General features: G+C 63.9%; 2 protein-coding genes across 3 annotated transcripts in view; one reads left to right on the plus strand and one right to left on the minus strand.

Moving 5' to 3' along the window:
* RFC5 (replication factor C subunit 5) overlaps window positions 1-3,833 on the plus strand; it is a 33,952-nt gene extending 30,119 nt beyond the window's left edge. The window contains exons 9-12 of the mRNA XM_055147095.1: window positions 109-238; window positions 559-636; window positions 1,137-1,191; window positions 2,213-3,833. Of these exons, the coding sequence (XP_055003070.1) occupies window positions 109-238; window positions 559-636; window positions 1,137-1,191; window positions 2,213-2,309 (360 nt within the window). The 3' untranslated portion in view covers window positions 2,310-3,833. The remainder of the gene's footprint in view (window positions 1-108; window positions 239-558; window positions 637-1,136; window positions 1,192-2,212) is intronic.
* A 46-nt stretch (window positions 3,834-3,879) lies between these two features.
* WSB2 (WD repeat and SOCS box containing 2) lies at window positions 3,880-20,513 on the minus strand. 2 transcript variants are annotated; one of them, XM_055147163.1, is made up of 9 exons: window positions 20,360-20,513; window positions 15,329-15,497; window positions 10,257-10,498; window positions 10,029-10,160; window positions 8,418-8,518; window positions 5,938-6,110; window positions 4,844-4,954; window positions 4,639-4,746; window positions 3,880-4,309 (listed from the first exon to the last, which is right to left on the minus strand). In XM_055147163.1, exons 1-9 carry the CDS (start codon window positions 20,370-20,372, stop codon window positions 4,147-4,149), a joined length of 1,212 nt encoding a protein of 403 aa, XP_055003138.1. In that variant the 5' UTR covers window positions 20,373-20,513; the 3' UTR covers window positions 3,880-4,146. The 2 variants fall into 2 exon arrangements, with proteins under 2 accessions (XP_055003138.1, XP_004611265.1); XM_004611208.2 differs by lacking the exon at window positions 20,360-20,513 and having other exon boundaries at window positions 15,329-15,516.
* Between the last annotated feature and the right edge of the window lie 1,835 nt (window positions 20,514-22,348).

A 22,348-nucleotide genomic window follows, 5' to 3' on the forward strand; every position in this document is an offset into this window, starting at 1 on the left:
GTGAGGAAAGGCTGGGGGTGGAGGACGGGCCGCTCAAGGGGGCCTGCCCGCCCCCCCCGGGCTCCCTCCACACTTCCCTGTCGTCCCTTGCACCCCCCGCCGGCACAGAGCACCCACATGGCCTTCGGGAAGGTGACGGAGGAGACGGTGTACACCTGCACGGGGCACCCGCTCAGGGCCGACATCGCCAACATCCTGGACTGGATGCTGAACCTGGACTTCACCACGGCCTACAGGAGTATCCTTGCACGGCGCGGGCTGTCCCGGTGCCCCCCCCCAGTTGCCTGGAATGGTCCAGCAGGACCTGGCCCGGTATCTGGTCTGGCCCATCGGGCACAGACAGCAGACGGGGCAGCTATCCCCTGCCGGCAGGACACAGGCACTCCGGGCGCGCGTGGCCGGTGTTTCCCCACACGCTCCCCGTCCAGAGAGCCCTCGGCGGAGGGCAGAGCGGGAGCACTAGAAGGCGGGGGGCGGCACTGTAGCCTCCCACGGAAAGGGGGCGGCTGCGGGGGGGCACACACACTCGCTCCCTCCGCCTTCACTGCGCGTGTGCAGACATCATGGCGCTGAAGACGCTGAAGGGGTTGGCTCTGCACGACATCCTGACCGAGATCCACTTGTTCGTGCACAGAGGTCAGCGGCCCGGGGCTCGGGGCTCGGTGGGGAGGCCCAAGAGAAGGCGGCCGGCCCTGGGATTCGGGGGGTCGGGAGCGAGCCTGAGATCTACACCCGCTCCTTCCTCTGCTTCTCTCTTGCTGTTGAAAAATCTGTCCCGGGGCTGGAGAGCCTCCCGTAAAACCCCTGACCCCAATTTGATCCCCGGCACCCAAGAGGGTCCCCCCGAGACCCGCCGGGAGTGATTCCTGAGCACAGAGCTAGGAGCCCTGCAGGTGCAGCCCAGGAACCTCGATAAACGAAGTCGGGGTGTCGGGCGAGCTGGGTGCTGTGCTCGGTGGCCGGGCCATGGACTGTGTCTCTTATGCTCATCTGTCGGGAGCCCGCCTGGAGCTGGGTTTGGGGTCGAGGCACAGGGTCACCACTGGAGAGGGAAACTGACCCCGTCGTGCCTCCTTGGGGGGGATGGGGTGGGGAGCAGAGATGGGCCTCACTCAGCTCCGTTCTCTCCCCCCCAGTGGACTTCCCGGCGTCGGTTCGAATCCACCTACTGACCAAGATGGCGGACATTGAGTAAGTTTCTCCCCACCTCGATCTGCACCCCCCCTCGTAGCCCCCTTCTCGTCTTGTTTCCTGGCTTCACCCCTGCCACCTTCTCCCATCACTCCCACACGGTGCCCCTGCAACATGGGTGAGAGTGGCCGGAGCGATGGTATAACGGGGAGGGCGTTTGCCTTGCACGCCGCCAACCCAGGTTCGATCCCTGGCATCCCACAGGGTGCTCCGAGCACCGCCAGGAGCAATTCCTGAGTGCAGAGCCAGGAACAACCCTTGGGCATCAGCGGGTGTGACCCAAAAAGCCAAAAATAGAAAGGGACAAGGCAGGGGTGTTGGGGGGGGGGGTGGGGTTGCAAAGCACTGAGAGGCCAGAAGGACTTGGAGGGTCCAGGAACCTGCGGGGGAGGCGCCCCCCCCCCGTGCAGACCCGAGGGTGTGACGGCCGGCTGGCCAGCTGTTGGGAAGACATTTTGGCACGCAGAGTCATGGTACGGGGGAAAGTAAACATAAACTCCATTTTCCCCCCCGCCTGGTTCGGTAAACACAGTTATTAGACCCTGGCGGAGCTGGCAGCTATCATTCGGGAGACAAAAGCGCTGGGTTCACACAGATGTCAGCCCCGGCAGCTCTGGCTGGCCCCCCCCTATTCACACAGGCACCCATCAGCCGGCCTCACAGGGGCCGGCACTCCTGAGTGGAGAGGCAGGGCCTCCTGCTGCCCGGGCTAGCCCGTGGGGCACGGGCGGGAAGGGCGGGGGATCCCCCGGCCCCCCAGGGCTGGGGTGCAGGCTTTGCACGCAGGAGCCCCCCCAGCACCCCAGGGTCCCCTGAGCCCTGCTGGGAGTGGACTCCCCCTCTTGGTGCTCCCGGGAGGCAGGGGGCACACTGCACCCAGGGCATCCTCCGGCGGGCCCAGAACACGGCTGGTGTGAGCCGAGTGAGCACTGAAGGGCAGAGGAGCAGAGACGAGGAGGCACCGAGGCGCGTGTCCCCGGCCCGGGTCAGAGGCCCCTGACTCCGTCTCCGTGTGCCCTAGGTACAGGCTGTCTGCGGGCACCAGCGAGAAGATCCAGCTGAGCTCGCTCATCGCCGCCTTCCAGGTCACCAGAGACCTGATTGTCACGGACGCCTAGAGGCTGGGGCCGCGCCCTGCAGCGGCAGGACGGGGGGACCCCCGGTCACGGGGTGAACGGCACCCATGCGGGGGCCCAGCCTCCGTCGTCCTTCTCCCCAGGGACCTGTTTGGGGCACGGGCTGGTGGGCTCTAAGCCGGGGACGTACAGAATAGCGGTGACACGTGTCTGTGACCTCCCGCTGACCTTTGTAGGGGGACAAAACCATCCCCCCGCCAGTTGAGCCGCAGAGCCTTGCTTTTCCGAGGGCAGGGACTGGGCCTGCACCCATGGGAGACTGCAGTCGAGTACGCCCAAGGTCGGCTCTGCTCTTAGTTTCGGCCGTTCGGGGGCCGCCCCTGGGCCTCCCGCACATGCAGCTGACGCACTCGGCCTTTTGCTGGCCGCAGGCCAACCCCAGGCCCCCGAGTGTCTCCGAACTAAGCTGGTAAACCGGACTCGCCGCTCAACGTTGGATGGTGTCTGAGGGTCTTGACCCCGAATATTCCTGCCCTCATAAAACAGACTCAATTCTCTTCCTTTAGAAACTGGTCTTTTATTTCTCTTGCAGTCCAAGAGTTATTCACAGGTTGCTAATGGTGTGGACAGTAGAGCGCTTTCACCTTCTGTGATGGCCCTGGGGCCAGCGGCCGTGCACGGCCCCCCACCACCCCCCGGAAGCCCACGGAGTCGCCGCCATGGGCAGATGTAGTGTTCTTCACCAAGGAAGCAGCCTGGGCACGGGCCGGGGCGTGGACACCGTCCTGCCGCGTGTGGCAAGCCCGGGGCCTCTGGAGACCTGAGGCAGGTGTCGCTTGGGGGACACGCCCGCAGGACACCCATCGGACCCCTCTCGCAGGGTCACTTCAAACTCCCCACGGCTCCCCACCCCGACACCCTTGCTCGTTTCCCAAAGGGACTTTTTAATAGGGGGAACAACAGAAAGGGAAGAAACTGCCCCCAAGCTTCACTTTGGCCTTGGAGAAGCCTCTAGAAAGGTCCTTCTGCAGCCCCGAGGGGGGCAGGAGAGACGCCCACATTCTCATCGGGGCTCATCCCCGGGACCGGCCCCCATCGGGCCTCCCGTAAGAAAGCCGGGGGAGACTGTGTGGCCTTTGCTAGGAAATAATTTAAAATATATTAGTTTCCAAAGGCAGGTTTCGTGGGGGGGCGGGGGCCTTGCTCGGAGGCCCGGTGCCGGGGGGAGCCCAGTGCTGGGGCGGTTTCTCTCGAGTGGCCGAGGACTGGCTGGACACCCAGCAGCCAGGGCAGCCCAGAGGGCAGCACGCCGGCCACGGGGCCCAGACCCCGGGGAGAGACACGGCTGTACCATAACATCTGCGGAGAAACACGAATAAATACGCTCAGGAACGGCGAACCACGGACGACTCACGAGCCATGCGGACGGTCATGCGGCTGAGCCCGGACACGGGGACACGCACGCACGCACACACACACACACACACACACACACACACACACACACACACCACATACACACCCCGCCACTGCACACACCCTGCTGGGCCCCGGGCAGGAGACAACTTCATGACGACAATGACACGGCAGGAGAACGGGGGGGGGGGGCCGCGGGGGCAGGGGGGGGCCCTGGGGCCCCCACCACACTCACCCAACATCAGTCACCGCACACAAGCCAAACCACTAGGAGGCAGCCAACACCGGGCGTCTGCGTGGACCAGGCCGAGGGCGGGCGGCAGGCCTCCCCCACACCCTGCCACTGTCACATGCCCCGGGCGCCGGGCAGAGCCCGCCCAAGTCCAGCTTCCTCCCTCCTCCTCCTCGTCCCGTCCTGGCCCCACGCCGGGCATCAGGGCGGCTCGGAGCGAGCGGGGGCCGCTCAGAAAGTCCGGTAGGTGAGGAACTCCTTCATCTTCTTGGGGATGGGCAGCGCGAGCACCTGGTAGGTGGTGAGGAAGCTGCGCAGGGCCTTCCGGCATAAGTGCTTCAGCGACGACAGGACCCGGGGGGCCGTCCAGAACTGGACGTGGCCGTCCCTCGTCCTGCAAGGAAGCAGACACGGGCGCCTGAGACGGGGCTGCCCCGGGACAGGGGGGGTTTCCGGTGTCTCCCCGGGACCCGCGCGGCTGGGAGCACCACAGTGCCTGTGTGGGTCAGTGCAGCCACTCTCGGATCCCGCCCCGGGCCAAGGGGGTGCCCTCGGCCCCTTCCAGGAACGCGCTCTGCCCCCAGAGGGTCGCCCATGAACGCCCCCCGGACTCGGCCCCTCCCGGGCCCTCACTGCAGCCGGAGCCGGTGGTCGTTCAACCAGAGGCAGCAGGGAGAGGAGACCCCACTCGGCGGGGCCCGCGAGGCCGCCCCGGGCACGTACCCCGTGGCGATGACCCCGCCGTGCGGGAAGAATGTGCAGCAGAGCCCGTTGGTCATCGGCGCCAAGGCGACGGGCGCTTTCAGCTCCAGGGCCCAGATCCTGAGCAGCCTGCGGGGAGACGGGCGGGTGGCAGCGCAGGGCTGGGATGGGCGGGGTCGTGAGCCCGTCCTCGGCCCCCACCCCGGGGGAGCAGCGCGTGGCTCACCTGTCATCTGCCACCGTGGCGAGGTACAGGCCTTCGGGAGAGAAGCACACGGACCGCAGGGCGCTCAGGTGGACGTCGCTGTCGTCCATGGCAGGGTCGAGCTGGGTGTGGCTGCGGGGGCAGGAAGCACAGGCCTGGGGACCCTCCCCGGGCAGGGGGCCAGGCCCCGGGTCCCCTCTGAAGACCCCCCCGGCGTGGGCAACTGGGAGAAGGTTTTCTCGGGCTCCCAGGGCTCGCTCCGACAGCTCCGCCTTCCCCGGGGGACCCCAGGCGGGACCGGGAGAGTCTCCAGGGCTGATGCGGTCACCACGGCAGGCCCGGCCCACGGCGTGTCAGGAGAAGCCCGGCCCGCACCGCAGCTCAGCCCCGGGTACAGGCCCCCCGGCCTCCTGCTGGGCCCACGGGCCTTGGTCTACCCTGAAATGCCCACAGGGACCTGAGGTGTCGTTCCCTGGCCCAGGCTCTGAGAGGGACGTGTGCTGTCCCCCCAACACACCACCATCACTCACACACACACACACACACACACACACACACACAAAAGACACACACACTACACACAACCATATACATAACACACCACCACCATACATAGAAACATATACACCACCACCACCACCACACACACACCCAACATATACACACCACCACACACATCACCACACATAACCACATACACACCACACCCTCCCACCACCACACACACACACACACACACACCCCACCATATACACAACCTTATACACATACCACCACCACACACACAACAACAACCACACAGACATGGATACTACACACACCACTGCACACGCAACTATATACACACCACCATACCCACACCCACATACTACCATCACCACTACCAAATACATCACACACAACCATATACACAACACACCACCATACATAGAACCATATACACCACCACCACCGCACACACAGCCACATATACACACCACCATACACATATAACCACATACACACCACACCCTCCCACCACCACATACACAAACACACCACCATACACACAACCTTATACACATACCACCACCACACACAACCACAACCACAGACACACACACGGAGGTGCTTACTGGAGTGCCCTCAGCCTCTCGCCAGTGTAGGGGTCCCACATGATCACGTTGGTATCGTAGGAGGCCGTGACCAGCAGGGCCGAGTCCGGGGAGAAGTCGCAGGAGACAACACTGCTTTGGTGGCCCTCCAGCTTGCGGATCAGCGTGTAGGAGCGCATGCTCCAGAGCAGGACCTGTGGGCGCGGGGCGGGTGAGGGACGGCGGCGGGTGGGTGAGGAACGGTGGCCCCCCCTGGCCCTTCCAGACATGCTGGAAGCTTGATACCGAGGAACCGGTGAGAATTCTTATTTGTTGGTTTGCTGGCCACACCTGGTGGTGCTCGGGGCTCACTCCCAAGGCGGCTGAGGGGCCCTGTGGCCGGCGCTCAGAGCAAGGCTGGCGGCACGCAAGGCCAGCGCCTTCAGCCCCGCCCCCGCCCCCAGTGCTAGCACCCCATACCTGAGGGGGAAATTATTATTTTCTATAGCCACACCCAGCGTGCCCAGGGATGACTCCTGTGGGACTTGAACCCTACAGGGTGCCAGGGAGCAAGGCTGGTTTGGGTCGTGTGCAAGGCAAGTGCTCTACCTGCTGAACTACCCAGCCCCGAGGTGCGGAGTCTTTGGCCATGTAACCGGGACACGCCCGACAAAGGTGCTTTCTCCGGCCATCGGGGCCAGCCAACCCCACGGAGCCACGCGCCCAAGCTGCCTGCCAACACTGTGCACGTGGCCGCCAAGTCAAGCCCCCTGTCCTTCGTGCACACCGAAGACTGGGGGGGGGGGGGTCAGAAGTGGCTCCAGAGTGTCCCCGGCTGGCCATCAGGTGCTCCAGGGCCAGGAAAACCTGCCCTGACCTGCTTGCGAACTGTGGGAAGGAGAAACTTCCCTTCAGAAAATTCACTTTCCCCAAATTCCAAACCCGGCAAGCGGATTAAATGCTGGGCCCCAGGGCATGGTGGACTTTTGGGGGGCAACACCGAGGGCTGCTGCAGGGTCACTCCTGGTGGTGCCGGGGAGAGGGGCTGGGGTGCCAGGGCGCCTGTACGCCCAGCACCCGCCCCAGCCCTGGACGTCCCTCACGCAGAGCCGACGGCTCAACGCAGATACAAAACGCTGTCCCTGGGCCCTCTTGGGCATCGAGGATCTTAGGCAACGACAACAGGGAGCTGAGTGGCCAGAGAAACAGCAGAGGTGAATCAACCGCACCGAGGGGGCCCCCAGCAATGCCAGGAGTGATCCCTGAGCACAGAGCCAGGAGGAATTAATTCCTGAGCATGGCCAGGTGTGGCCCAAAAATAAAGAAAGAAAAAAAAAAAGTAGAGTGAGAGAGAGGTGAGTCCCAGAGAAAAGCCGGCAGGAGTCAATCAATAACAGGGCTTCAGAGCGAAGTCCAATGCCCTGACACCCCCCACCCCACCCCGCCCCCCATATCCCGTCATTTGAAATGGAAATGCTAACTGGCTGTTTTCAAATTAGATGCTTCAAGGAAAACATTGGTCCATAGGTTAGTTGCAGTTTTTAAAAATCTTTGTTGACGTTTTGGGGTCACGCGCTGACCCAGGAAGCTGCCTCTGAAATGCTCGGGGACTGACCCCACGCACAGCATGCTCCCAGCCCGAGGAGTGACCGACCGTCTCTGAGCTCAGCGACGTTTAAATAAATCTTAAAGACTCCAGAGTCGGGAATGGGGTTCAGCGGCCGAGCATTTGCCTTGCACGTGAGTCCCTAAGGCTCCATCAAGCAATAAAAATAAGCCAGAGTGATAGGACGTCAGGAAGGGCGTTTGCCTTGCATGCAGTCGATACAGGTGTGATCCCTGACATCCCATATGGTCCCCAAAGCACCGCCAGGAATAACCCTGAGCATCGCAGGGTGTGACCACCCCACCCCTCCCCCCCCCCCCCCCCCCGCAATAAAACTATCCAAAACAAAAAGCTTATGCCTCTTGGGGCTGGAGCGACAGCACAGCGGGTAGAGCATTTGCCTTGCATGCGGCCGACCCATGTTCGATTCCCAGCATCCCATATGGTCCCCTGAGCACCGCCAGGAGGAACCCCTGTGCATTGCCGGGTGTGACCCAAAAAGAAAACAAAAAAAAAAAAAGCTTATGCTTCTAGAGGGGAAAAAAAAAGACTTTTCAAAAGCATGATGTGGGGCCAAAAGTACAGAGGGCGCTTGCCTTGCCCATGGAGGACCCGGGTTTGATCCCCAGCACCCAGTACGGTCGCCAGGAGTGATCCCTGAGCTCAGAGCCGGGAGTAAGCCCCGAGCACTGCCAGGTGCGGCCCCAAACCCAGGAGTAAATGAACAAATGAAAGCACCTGCCCCCCACCTCCTCTCCGGGTTCCTGGCCCAGAGCCCGTCAAGGGGGTGACTGGCGGAAGAGCCCCCTCCCATGCCGCCCGGGCCCCGCCCCCCTCCCCCCCCCCCGCCGCCCGGGCCCCGCCCCCCTCCCCCGCTGCCCGGGCCCCGCCCCCCGGGGCCGCGCCTCCGCCTCACCGACTTCTCCCCTGCGGCCGAGCACAGCATGCTGCAGTCCGGGGAGATGGAGCAGCAGTACACCCACTGCAGGTGGCCCGACAGCACCTGGATCTGTTTCCCTGGCGGAGGAGAGAGGTGCCCCCGTGAGCCGGGAGACCGCCCACCAGCCCCGCCTCGCCCTCCAGGCCCCTCCGTGTTGCAGAGGGACGGGGCGAAACTGTCCTTAGAACCGCTGAGCTCCTGGGGGCCGGCGGAAACGCCGCTGCCTTGGGGAGAACCGAGTCAGCCCGTTTCCTCAAAATCCACCGAGGTTGGGTTGCTGATCACGGGTGGACACAGCATCGGGTGGCGGAGGACATTCCTTTGGTCCCCCCAGCACCAATGTGCTCGGGAACCTCCTGACAAACGGCCCTGGTGCTGCTCTCTGGCTCTTACCACCTGGGGGTTCCCCTTCTCACAGCCCCCCCCTCCGCCCCCGCCATGCCCCAATATTGGTGGACGTGACCCCAGGCTCAGCAAACAGGTCTGAACCGGCTTCCACCGCTCACTCAGGCCCCGGCAACTCTTTGGGCTTCAGTCTGGGGGTAAATTCACTGAGGATGAATTGACAGATGAAGGTCTCAGCAGGAAGGGCGGGCTGGGATTCCCAGAAGTGCCAAGGGCCTGAGCCACAGTGGGGCAGAGCGTGCCCAGCTGGGGACGGGGGCAGGGAACCAGAGAGGACGGGCTTTCGGGAGCGGGTCTCCACTCTGGGGTCGGACAGAAAGATGCTGAATTGGCCGGACAGTCACGGGCTCGAACGGAAGAGCACGTGCCGTGTGCAGGAGGGCAGAACTAACTGGTGTCTGGGGCACCGGAGCCAGGCAGACACAAGGGGCGCCCGCACTTCTGCAGGGAACCAGCCCCCACCTCTCTTTGAGGCCCTGAACCCCGCCACCCCCTTGGCCTCTTCCCCCAAACACCACGACACTTTCCGGGCCACCCAGGCGGTAGGTGCTGCCCTGCAAACTCTCCAAATGGAACTGGCTTGGCGAGTTCCCCCCCCGCCCGCCCCGCCATCCACAGGCCTTTGTCGGGCTGTGACAGCAAAGCACCCACCAGCGGGCAGAAGCCAGCCCGCGCCTGGCACTGGGACACGCCGATGAGTGGGGCCCTTCTCCTCTCCCAGAGCCGGGGCACTGGGGGCCCAGCCAGAATCCCGGAGCATCCCTGTGGACCGTTCACCTGCTGCTCGCTCCTGGGCCTGCACTCCCCGTGTCACCTGTTCAGTCACGAGGTGACCTAGACCCGGGCTAGGGAATCCAAACCCGGCTGCTCCACACTGGTACCCGCTGGCCAGAGAGAAGCTTCCAGAAGGGACGATGCCACTCGGCAGAGGAACCCTTTCTAACGCGAGGCGCCCGGCCCCGAGGGTGTCATGGAGACCGTAGGTTCTCAAAGCAGAGAGTGTGTGTGTGTGTGTGTGTGTGTGTGTGTGTGTGTGTGTGTGTGCTGGGGGGAGGCGTTTTATGTACAAAGCGCACATCCACGGCACCTTTAGGATTAAAAAGTCTCGCCTGGGGGCTGGTGGGGGCAGCCGGGGAGCGGGGGAGGGAGACGGGGCGAGACACCCGGACCCCAGCCCCCTACCATGTTTGTTCAGGTCCCAGATGCGCAGCGTCTTATCCCGGGACGCGGAGACCAGAATCAAGTTGCCGCTGGGCGTGAAGCTCAGGTCGCGCACCACGTCCAGGTGGCCGGAGAGGTTCAGGAGCAGGAGGCCTGCGGGGGAGAGCCAGTCACCGCTGCCGCCCTGGGCTTTCAGGGGGGGTCTCTGCACCCCGAGTGCCCAGGCCCCCCCGGGGGGGGGGCACCTACCAGTCTGCACCTCCCAGATCTTGATCTGCCCGTCGTTGAGGCCCGTGGCGAGGATCAGGCAGGCGGCGTCGGGGCCCTGGGCCTGGTGGCGCGCCCAGAGCTTCCGGCTGGGCGGGGAGGGCCAGGGGCTGAAGGCCAGTCCCCAGACGATCTGGCCGCAGTCCAGCGTCTTCTCCTTGGGGCTGCCGCGCCCTTTCGTGTCACTTTTGCTCCGGCTCTTGGCTTCAAAGCCCTTCGGGATGCTGCGGGAAGCAGAGACCGGGGGGAGTGAAGGAATCCGCCAGGGGGTCGGGGGTGGGGGTGGGGGGCAACGGTTCACCTGGCAGAGCCCAGCCGGGAGGGAGCCGGCCAGAAGCGGGTTCTACTGGGACTTTTCTCTTTCAACTTTGTCTAAAAAAAATTGCTTGGGTTTGGGGGCCACACCGGGAGGTACTCAGGGCTTACTCCTGGCTCTGCTCTCAGGGGTCGCTCCAGGCGGTGCTGGGGGGGCCATCCGGGGTGCTGTGTGCAGGGCGAGCGCCCTCCCTGACAGGCTACCACTCCTACTCCTGCCAGAGGGGTCTCCCTCTCTCCCCCTCGCTCCTCCCTCCCTCCTGCCTCCCTCCCCTTCCCCTCCCCCTCCCCCCTCCTTCTCTCTCCATATCCCTCCATCCCTCCATCTGTCTCTCTCTCTCTCTCCCCCTCTCTGATCACAGGCTTCTCAGGAGCTCTGGCTGTTGCGCTGCTCAAAGCCCGGCTGTGCGGGGCCCCTGAACCCAAGGCTTCGGGGTCCCCCCAGTTTGCTGCAAGTGGGAGGTTCCGCACCAGGGCAGAATGGAGAGCCCCGGTCCCCACCTGTGTGGGGACCCCTCATCTCTAAGGACTGGGGAAGCCCTTTCCTTACTGGAATAGGCTGCCTGCTGCTCCCCCCGCCCAGTTCCAGCGGGGAGGGCATTTGCTTTGCACGTGGCCACCCATATGCCACCTGGCAACCCATATGGTCCCCTCCAGGTAGGCCCCAATATGTCTTCCTCTTCCTCCTCCTCACCACCACCATCATCATCAGACCCACAGCCCAGCTGGCAGGAGCGTGTTAGAATCTCAACAGAAAAAACAGACCAGGGCCAGAGACAGCATCAGGGTTCGGGCGCTTCGTGTCTTTTGCTTCTGTTTTTGTTTGTTTGGCTTTTTGGGTCACACCCGGCAATGCCCAGGGGTCACTCCTGGCCCTGCACTCAGGACTCACTCCTGGCGGTGCTCGGGGGACCATATGGGCTGCCACAGACTAAACCCAGGTTGGTCGCATGCAAGGCAAACGCCCTCCTGGCTGGATGATCGATCGCTCAGGCCCCTCCTTTTTGTTTTCAAAGCAAACTGCCAGGTGCTACATTTCTGTCCGACTCCAGTCCGGATATAAAGCCGGATCCCTTGTGTTCTGAAGAGGACTTGACCTTGACGTCTCATTAAGCGGGGCACACAGGAAGTGAGAATCCTGACTGCGGGCACACGCAACCCCGGGGGGCGGCTACGGATGCCCATGGCCGCATCCTGGCCAGTGGATCCCTCAAGCAGCCCCGCCCTGCCCCCACCCCTCCTCTGAGTCAAGCCGCCTCAGGTCATGCACTGCGTGGACTTCCTGATGAAATTCGTGCGTGTAAAGAGACGGCTGCATTTCAGAGATTCCTGACAGGCAGGAAAACGTTTTCAAGGTCCTTGAGGCAGACGGTCAGACACACCCTCACCCCCGACAAGGAGGACAGCTCCCAGTCTCAGCAACATTGTAAAAAGTTTTGGGGCCACACCCCGCAGTGCTCCTGCATCCCTCCTGGCGCTGCACTCAGGAATCACTTCTGGTGGTGCTCAGGGGGCCCTATGGGATGCCGGGGGTCGAACCCAGGTCCGACAGTGCCCTATCCATGTCTCTCCAGCTCCTCAGCAAATTCAGTATTACCTGTCAGCAAGACAACACTTTTCTTCTGTGAGAATTTCTGGAAGGATGGGGCTGGAGCGATAGAACAGCGGGGAGGGTGTTTGTCTTGCACTCGGCCAACCCAGGTTCGATTCCCAGCATCCCATATGGTCCCCCAAGCACTGCCAGGAGTGATTCCTGAGTGCAGAGCCAGGAGTAACCCTTATGCATCGACAGTGACTGTCACTATCACTGTCATCCCATTGCTCATTGATTTGCTCAAGCGGGCACCAGTAACGTCTCCATTGTGAGACTTGTTGTTACTGTTTTTGGCATATCCAATACACCACGGGGAGCTTGCCAGGCTCTGCTGTGTGGGCGGGATACTCTCAGTAGCTTGCTGGGCGCTCCAAGAGGGGCAGAGGAATTGAACCTGGGTCGGCTGTGTGCAAGGCAAAACGCCCGACCCGCTGTGCTATATTATCGCTCCAGCCCAGGTATGACCCAAAAAGCAAAAAAAGAAGAATTTCTGGAAGGAAAAAAGCACCGAGGAATTTAACACAAAATTATAATAAACGCCTAAAGCAGGCCTGAGAAAAGTGCTGGGGTTAAGGTGTCTGCCCTGATGCTTGATACGACATCCATAGGGTCCCGAGCACCCCCAGGAGTGAACCCTTGCATGCGGCTGACCCGGGTTCGATTCCCAGCACCCCATATGGTCCCCCAAGCACTGCCAGGAGTAATTCCTAGTGCAAAGCCAGGAGCAACCCCTGTGCATCGCCGGTGTGATCCCCAAAAAGAGAGAGAAAAAAAAAAAAAAACCAAACACGTTGTTTTCCTAGGAGTGAACCCTGAGCCCAGAGCCAGGACTCAGCTCCCAGCCGCCAACACAGGTGCGACCTCAAAATACCCGGAAACAAACAAACAAAAAAGGCAAGGCCCACTGGACTTTATCATGAGTCTCGGCCTGGGCTCAGGGTCGGGCAAAAGTGATTAGCAAGCGCTGTCACCCCCGCTAACTTGCTCCCTACCGCCGAGCACGGGTGTGGAGGGGCCTGGAGAGATGGGGACGGCTGGCATTGGGGCCGGACCCGCTCAGCATTCCGGTCAAAGGAAGAAAACCTCCATAAGGGGGAAGCTGAGCTTGGTCCCTGCCTATGTAGGCAAACGCCCGACATCAAACTGGGCCAAAGCCACACATTTTCCCAGCAACACACCCTGGGCCCGCCAGCACCTGAAAAGCGGCTCAACCTAACCGAGGGCAGAGCATGTGGTCAGGAGCAGACACCACGTGACGCCCGGGAGGCCAGCCTGGCGGAAGCCGAACGCCAGGGCTAGCGAGGGAACCCGTGCGAGACCTCGTGTGGCTGGTGGGGTTGCCGCACGGGGCTGCCGCTCTGGAGCCCGACCGTTGTTCTCTGGTTGTCGCACCAACAGCGCAGGCGACAGAGTTCCGTGGGGAAGGCGTCTGCCTCCCACGTGGCCAAATCCGGCTGGACCCCTGGCACTGTGGAGGGTGCCCTGAGCAGCGCCAGAAGGAAGCCCCGAGCACTGTCCAGGTGAGGTGCAAAATTTAAAAAAAAAAAAAAAAAGATAAAAAGTTCCAGACAGGGGCTGGAGTGATAGCACAGCGGGTAGGGCGTTTGCCTTGCACGCAGCCGACCCGGGTTCGATTCCCAGCATCCCATATGGCCCCCCGAGCACCACCAGGAATAATTCCTGAGTGCAGAGCCAGGAGTAACCCCTGTGCATTGCTGGGTGTGACCCAAAAAGAAAGAAAGGGAAAAAAAAAAGTTCCAGACAGATACTACACTACACTGGATAGAATATAAGCTTCATGCACGGCTGACCTGGGTTCAAGCCCCTGCGCGCCCCCCCCCCCCCGGCCCCCTGAGTCCAGCCAGGAGTGGTCCCAGAGCAAAGGGCCAGGAGTAAGGCTTGAGCACCACCAGGTGTGGCCCCAAAAGGGAAAATAATCAAAAGACAAAGGACTGGGAGGGGGAAAGGAGGAGGGGGCTTAAAGGTCAGGGGCGGAACATGAACTGCACGTGGGGGCCTCGGGGTACATCCCAACACCCCCAGAGTACAACCCCCACGCAGCAGGCCGGGAGCAGTCCTGAGCACTGCCCGGTGTGGCTCCAGAAAGCAGACGGAAGACAGGAGTCTGCTGGAAAGCGTGTGCGTGAGCGTGTGCCCAGCAGGACTGGGACCCGCCCAGGCAGAGCCCGGGGTCCCACTGCCGGGAAATGAACGGACAGGACACGTCATCTTCAAACTCACAACCAGGGGGCGCAAGTGAGCAGGGGCGCTCGCCTCCGCCCAGTACCCTGCTGAGGGAAGGAGCCCCATGGGGCAAGCCCGGTGGGAGGATACAGGCACAGCATGTGTGAGGCCGAGGGTTCGAACCCCACACTGAACACGCTGCCCGACCACAGCCTCCCCCTACCCCCCTCCAAAGATTAGAGACGGCCCTGCTCCGTGCTTGAGGGTCTGGGGGGGTCTGAGGACGCAGCAGGGGGCTGTGGAATGTTCCAGGGGCCCGGGGAGAGAGCGCGCAGCATCTACACGCCAAGGTCTGGCAAGCAGCAAGTCGGGATCCACCCCCACCGCCATATGGTCCCTTGAGCACTGGCAGGGAGCAACCACCAAGGCCCGGCACTGCTGGGTGTGCTAGAGCTGACACTGGGCTCTAACTAGACGAAGGGCATGGACTGCACACTGAGACGTGGGTGCCTCACCCAGCAGTGCTCGGAGACCCGGGACGGTGCGGGGGATCACACCGGGGTTGGCGGGATGTGATCTCCCCCGGCCCTCGACTATACACCGTCGGGGGGCCACACCCGGTGCTGGCCCGGGCTTCCTCCTTGCCCAGGGATCATCAACTCCTGGAGGTACCGGGATTCGAACTGGGGATGGTGGGCGCGAGAAAAGCACCTTAACCGCCATACTGTCGCTGCGGCTGTGAACCGCACCCCTGCAGGGGTCGACTGCCGGCCACGGGAATGCTCCCAACAACGAGTCGGAGAGAATCGTACAAGCCCAGACTCTCGGGACCACCCGACCCATGTGGGCAGGGCCAGAAGGCGGGGTGCAGGCCGCCCCAGCGCCTGATCCTTCCGGTGAAGACCTCAGGGGCCGGTGGGTGCCCCGGGGGGCACGGAGGGGGAGTGCCGAGCATACTCACAAGGGCTCCTCGAGCGGCCAGGGGATGAGCTTGACGATGCAGTGGCCCTGGGACCAGGCGAACCAGCAGCCGTCGGGGGAGAAGGCCACGCTCCAGGTCTCGCAGCTGGACTTCCAGTCAAACTGGTGCGGGCGGCCGGGTTTGAGCTCGGCCAGCAGCAGCGGCTCCTCTGGGAGGGGAGACGGCATGGCCGCGTCACGCGGGGGGCGCGGGGGGGAGGGCGGGGGCACCCCCAGCCCAGCCCACCCGGGGCCAGTCTCCCCAGGGACTGGTGCCACCACCAGCCACCACCACCAGCACCAGCAGCAGCGGGAAGGAAGTGTCACTGAAGCGCCCCGGGGGCAGTCACCCTGGCCACAGGCCACATTCCAGGGTGCTGACTCAGTCTTGGCACTCCCCACCGCCCGCCTGTGAACCTGGTGAACCGTGAGTCAGAGGAAGTGGGGTGTGTGTGTGTGGGGGGGGGCAGGTGAAGCCAGCCGGCGGGGGGGGCCTGGGGAGGACCCCATGGGGCAGACAAAGTGGCCTGCAGAGCTGAGCCCGGCCCCCCTGTCCCCCAGGCAGAGACGCAGGGACCTGGCCCCCTCCCTCCCGCTCGCACCCACTTCCTCCTGCTGGAGCCCTTGCCCCCCAGCCCCTCTGACGACACGCAGGACACCCAGACGTGCCTTGCAGAGTGACAGCCCACTGTGACCCCGGCACCCCCCGCCACACCCCCAATTCTTCAGTCCCACACACAGCAGTTAGCAGAGGCCTAGGAAACAGCCGGCACCTCGAGGATGTCAGGGTGCGGGTCTTTAGGGCTCCCCTCACAGCTGACCTCCCTCCGTGACTCACGGGGCAGGCGGCACGGTCCACGGGCCACGTCCAGTGACACAGACACACACACACAGAGGGCAGCGCGGGCTGCGTCACAGGGGAGCGCGCAGGACGTCCTTAAGGCAGGGGGAGCTGACACTGGCCTGCGGGGGACCTTCAGTGAAGCACATCCAGCCTTCGTGGCTTCGAAAACCCCAAATTTAGGGGGTCTGGGATGCGGTCAGTGGGGGAGGGACACACAGGCTCCCAGACAGGAAGTTTTGGTTTGAGTCCTAGATCCCCCTGATATATACATGCATATACATATATATAGGCTTTTTGGGTCACACCCAGCGATACACAGGGGTCACTCCTGGCTCTGCACTCAGGAATTACTCCTGGCGGTGCTCAGGGGACCCTATGGGATGTTGGGGATCGAACCTGGGCCGGCCGCATGTAAGGCAAACGCCCTCCCCGCTGTGCTATCGCTCCAGCCCCTCCCCCTGAGATTTAAGAACTTTTTTGTTCAGCCCAGTGGTGCGGGGGCTTACTCCTGGCTCTGTTCTCGGGGATCACGCCTAGGAGAGGGGGCTTGGGGGATCAGATGGGGTCCCTGGGATCAAACCTAGGGCTGGCTGAGCACAAGGGGAGCGCGGGAACCCCCGGGTGTCTCTCCCTCTCATCCTTCCTTAAACATTTTCTACTTTGCAACGGTGACAGCCCTCAGAGCTGAACACCTGTCGTGATTCTCAGTCGGGGGTGGGGGGTACCCTGCAGACCCCAAGACACGTGGCCTCGTGAGGCGGCATTCTGGGTGGTGGTGTTACTAGTATCGGACGGGGAAAGGCCACTGACACTGCTCAACGTTCTACAGCGCCCAGAACAGCCCCTCCCTACGCCCCCAATAGAGAATCACCAGCTCCAAATGCCACTGAAACCCGACAGCGACTGACAAGAGCCAATGGACCGACGGTAACCGGTGATGATCTGGAAGGGACTCTCCGTCCGTCCGCCATGGTAACCGGTGATGATCTGGAAGGGACTCTCCGTCCGTCCAGCACTCACCCGGGTTCCCTTGCTCCACAACGGACGTCATGCGTCCTCCCGACCGCCACCTCCCCAGCCACATCTACGCCTAGCAAGTGTGTCTCCAGAGGGCTCTGCCACGGGACCCTTCTGCTCTCTCTGGGGGCTCCGTCTCTTCCTTCTCTGCCTCATGAGCAGTCTCCCAGCTGGGACCCCGCCTTCCCAACAGTCCTGGTCAGGTCTGCCCTTCCAGGACTGACTGCCAGCTCTCTTAAAATCAAATGCAGGCTCCGCCCCCTGCCCGCCAGGCTCCACCTCCTGACCACCAGGCTCCACCCCCACCCACCAGGCCCCGCCCTCTGTACACCAGGCTCCACCTCCTGCCCACCAGGCTCCACCCCCACCCACCAGGCCCTGCCCCCTGTACACCAGGCTCCACCTCCTGCCCGCAGGCTCCACCTCTTCCCTTTGGGTCCCACCCTCTTTCCTTTGGGCTCCACCCCTGCCAGCCCTGCTCCTCCTCCAGCTTCAGCCCTGGGTTACTAGGGATCTCTCTCTCCTCCCCTGCCTCCCGGCCACACCTCTGTTGGGGATCCGCCGCCAGGACTTTGTCCAGCTGACCAGCTGACCGTCCAATGCCTTCACCGCCTGGCACTTGATTTTCTTACCACCCAGCAGTCCATGTCCCGCCAAGTGGGGGGTCCAGTCCTGAGGCAAAAGGGACCCTGGTGAGTCTGTCCCCAGTGGGACAATCTAGCAAGGTCCAGAGTTCCGGCTCTGAGACTGGGCAGGGGGGCTCATCTCTCACTGCTTCCAGCTAGGCGACCCAGGGGCCAAAGACCATGTCTTCATTTCCAGGGAATTCCCGAGGCGGGGGCTAGGCCCCCGCGACACTGGGCTATCAGGAAAGCAACGTGGAACTGAGAACAGCAAAAACCACCACTCCCAAGCCCCAAAGGCCATCGGCGGGGAGGATACAGCTTCCAGTGGGATTAGGCCTCTCCCGTGGAGGGATGTCTGAGCTATGGCAGGAGACAGGCTCTGCACTGGGCCGTGCCCTGAGCCTGGAAAACTCAGGCTGGACCCCGACCGAGTTCTCTGCCTGGCCACCAGACCAGGTCACCTAACCCAGACACCGACCTCGTCTCACTGGCCACAGTAGCCCTGGCCCTTCCCAGTCAAGCCTTTCCGTTTTCTTTCTAACCAGACAACACAGGTGTGACCCCCGGCTGGGTTTTCCCTATTTATCATATATTTCTACCCCCGACCCGTCTGTCCAGCCCCTCACTGCTCCCACACTGCCCCGGTCCCATGCTGTCCCCACCCATCACACATGGCTCCTCATCGTTTGAACTCTGGCTAAGTCCAGATCAGAATGGGCCTGTGATCGGTGATACGGAATTTCAAGACTTCGTACCCCGCAGAAAAAAAAACGATCAACATGTAAAAACATCTCAGTCATTTTTTAGCTGAAGACACGCTGAAGTATTCCAGGTATGCTGAGTGGCCAGAGATCCCTTTAGGACTGGTGCCATCTGTTTCTAAATGCAGCTACTCCTACATTTCTGGAGGTGCCACACCCAGCCGGGCTCAGGGATTCACTCCAGAATCTGCGCTCAGGGATCATTCCCGGAGGGGCTCGGGACACAATCTACCTACGGTGCCGGGGACCAACCCAGGTCAGCCGTGTACAAGGCAAGCACCCTTACCCGCTGTCCTATCTGTCCGGCCCCCGTCTCCTGGAACACTTGAGAGCGTACTGGTGGCTGTCTCTGGATTGGCGGACACTGGCTAATGGGGCCGTCCCACGGAGAGATGTCACTCAATAAATATTTGCAGGCTGCATCACCAGCCTTCTAACCCTGGCTTTGAAGCTGCCTACTGTGGCCCATTGTGATCCCAGTACAATGGCCTTTGTTCTACTGCCACAGAACGTTAATATTCAGCTCCCCCTGCCCCACCCCTTCCTCCCCCCCCCCAACAGTAGCTGGGCAACTCTCAACCTTTCTGCCCACACCCCAAAACACAGCCATCAATCATCAGGAGACACTGGCGGCCTGCAGGAATTCCTGCTACCCCGGGCGGGTGGCCACCCAGCTCCCGGACCCGCTCTGCAGAGCTCGGGGCCGCGGCGACTATAAAAAGATCCGGATCGGATTCAGCAAGCAGTAGGGGCCCTTTGGGGAAGGGCGCCCCTCGGGCCGGGAAGGAAGGCCTCATCTGGAGGGGAAGGCACCGAGGGCGCCCCAGCAAACAAAGAAACGTCATTTCCCAAATTTAAAAGTTACATGACCCCGGGGAATACTCTCAACTCCGACCAGCCCCTTCCCCGCCTCACCGGCTCCCGGGACCCTCCAGATGCGCCCGCAGACCTGGAGCGCGCGGCTGGAATAGCACAAGGCCGTCCAAATGGGGAGCCCTGGGCCTCGACCTGCGGGCGCTGCGCCCCCCACAGCCCGATGCGGCCCCAGCCCCCTTCCCCTCTGCACGCTCCCCTCCCCGCATTTCTGCCCGGTGGGGGGGCGGGGGGAGTCCCGGGGCGGCTCCCCGGGGCCTGCCTCCCCCCCAGAACGTCCAGTCCCCTCATTTCCCGTTTCCTGCTGACAGCTGTTCCCGTGGCCAGATGCGAGCGAGCGCCACCCCGGCGGGGTCCCCGCCACTGGCCCCCAGCGCACGGCCCCGGGGGAGCCCCACAGGCCCCACCCCACTTCCTCCGACTGCGCCTCCACTGGGAGCTGCTCCGGATCTATTCATTTCCCGGGGATCCCAGACCCCACTCTTAGCAACGGGCGCTCTGGGGGCGGGGGACTCCCGCCACCGGCGGAGGCAGCTCCCAGCAATGCCCCGTTCTGCAAAACGCCACACGGGGGGAGGGGCGGGGCACGGCACTGGGGGAGGGGGGCCCCAGGGCCTCGGCCTCGGACCCCCAGCGTGTGCCCCGGGCAGCGCCCAGCCCACCTGGCCCCGCGAGTGCGTCACCTGGACACCCGCACCCACCCCCCGGGGTCTCGGCCCCGCCGAGGGCGGGGAGCGCCTCCGCGTCCCCCCAAGCGTCCCCGGCGTGTGTGCGCGGGGGGGACCCCCGCCGCCCCCCACCCCCAGGCCCGTGCTCCCTCCGCGCCCGCCCGGGTCCGCGAAAGCGAAACAAAGCGGGGCTCGGGGCGCGCACCCCTTCGCCGGCGCCCCGCGGGGGGACCGGCCACTCACCTCCGGCCTCCATGGAGGACGCGCGCGGGCCCGCAGCGGCGGGCGCTCAGCCCCCCGGGCCGCGGCCCCTCATGCCGCCCCCGCGCCCGCGCCCGCCCCGGCCCCGGCCCCCGCGCCCGCCGGGAGACGCATCAGCTGCTTCCCGTCACATGGCGCGCGGCGGGCGGGCCGGCGGCGGGGCGGGGGGAGACGGGCGGGGCGGGGCGGGGAGAGACGGGCGGGGCGGGGCGGGGGGAGACGGGAGGGGCGGGTCCGGCGGGGAGACGGGCGGGCCGGGGCGGGGAGAGACGGGAGGGGCGGGTCCGGCGGGGAGACGGGCGGGGCCGGCGAGGAGACGGGAGGGGCGGGGCGGGGGGGGAGAAGGGAGGGGCGGGGCGAGGGGAGACGGGAGAGGCGGGGCCGGCGGGGAGAGGGGCGGGGCGGGGCGAGGGTGACGGGCGGGACGAGACGGGCGCGGGCGGAGCAGAGTGGCGGGGCTGGGGGGGGAGACGATCGCGGGCGGGGTCGAGCGGGAGACAAGCGCGGGCGGGGTCCGATGAGGGGGAGCCAGGTGCGGGCGGGCTTGGGGCGCGGGGAGCAAGCGGGAGTGGGGAGGCGGGTGCGGGCGGGGTCCGATGGGGGGAGCTGGAGGGCGGGCAGAGCGAAGGGGGGACACGGACAAATGGGGTGTGCGGGGTCAAGGGGGTCCCAGGGGAGCGAGGAAAGAGGCAGAACTCGGACAGGCTCAGATGGGGGGCAGCGACCCGGGAGCGGGAGCGGGAATGAGGGGCTGCGGGGAAGGGGGCGGGGGACTCGGACAGGGTCAACGGGGTGCGGGGAAGGGGGGCCACGCCCCGGGAGTGCGGGCAAGGGGGCGGGTACTGGGGTGCGTGCAGGGGGGGCCGCTCCGCGGGAATGCGGGCAGGGGAGCGGGCGACCGGGGTGCGGGGAGGGGGGCCGCGCGGCGGGAATGCGGGGCTGCGGCAAGGGGGCGGAGGACACGGCCCCGCCCGGATGCGGGTGCGCGGACGCGAGGCGGAGGGGCGGGGGAGCGCAGACTGGATCCAGCCGGGAGGAAGGGGCTGGAGCTGACGGAGGGGGGGTGGCGGGGGGCGCGGACGCGATGCCAGTCGGGGCGGGGATGAGGAGGGGCTGGTGAGAAGCAGCGGGGTGTCGGGTGAGGGCCGTCAAGGGATAGAACTGGGGGTGGGGCCAGGGCAGGTGAGAGCAGAGCCCTAAGGGTGGGGCGCAGATGTGCAGGGACAGGGTGGCGAACCCGGGGCGGGTGGGGGGCCCGGGTGAAGGTGGGCCAGAGCAGGTAGGGTGGGGCGCCCGGCATGTCCGGTCAGAGCAAATCTAGGGTGGAGGAAGGGGGGGACTGGAGACTGGGGAGCTGGTGATGGCTGAAGAAGCTTGTGGGATAAAATCAAGGGCCTGAAGGCGCCAGGTCTGGGGAGCTGGGGAGATACAGAGCGAAGGAGCAACCCGGGGTGAGGACAGGTGAGGAGTTCATTGTTCAAACAAAGGTGGGGGTCTCGGGGGCCCCTTTAGCCCTGCAGCTGAGGGCCCAAGTGGAGGGGCCCAGGGAAGGGTCGGCTGGATGGTGTCGATCAGAAGGAAAGAGGCCGGGTGAAAGCTGGAGACAGAGCCAAGATGAAAAGGGGTCAGCCAGAGGGGAAAGAAGGGGGTCGGAGGGGCTGGAGCAGAAGCACAGCGGGGAGGGCGTTTGCCTTGCGCGTGGCTGACCCGGGTTCGATTCCCAGCATCCCATAGGGTCCCCGGAGCACCGTCAGGAGTAATTCTTGAGTGCAGAGCCAGGAGTAACCCCTGTGCATCTGCATTGCGGGGTGTGACCCCCAGAAAAGAAGGGGATCAGAGAGGGGTGGGGGCACCCGAAACTGGATATGCTGGGCAAGGCTGGGTGGGAGCTGAGAAGCCTGAGCCTGAGGCGTGGGGGGCTGTCGGGAGGATGCTAAGAAGAGCGGCTCCAAGGAAAGCCACCAGGTTGGA

Source organism: Sorex araneus, chromosome 9, assembly GCF_027595985.1.
Source record: "Sorex araneus isolate mSorAra2 chromosome 9, mSorAra2.pri, whole genome shotgun sequence".
Lineage (NCBI taxonomy): Eukaryota > Metazoa > Chordata > Mammalia > Eulipotyphla > Soricidae > Sorex > Sorex araneus.

Excerpts from the sequence above, each read along its gene's own strand:
- WSB2 (XM_004611208.2), bottom strand. The coding sequence starts at position 15,516 with ATGCCGTCTCCCCTCCCAGAGGAGCCGCTGCTGCTGGCCGAGCTCAAA. Across the intron at positions 4,747-4,843 it reads GCCACGGTGGCAGATGACAG|GCTGCTCAGGATCTGGGCCC; the intron begins GTGAGCCACGCG and ends GTCTCCCCGCAG. Across the intron at positions 4,310-4,638 it reads GGCGGGGTCATCGCCACGGG|GACGAGGGACGGCCACGTCC; the intron begins GTACGTGCCCGG and ends GCTTCCTTGCAG.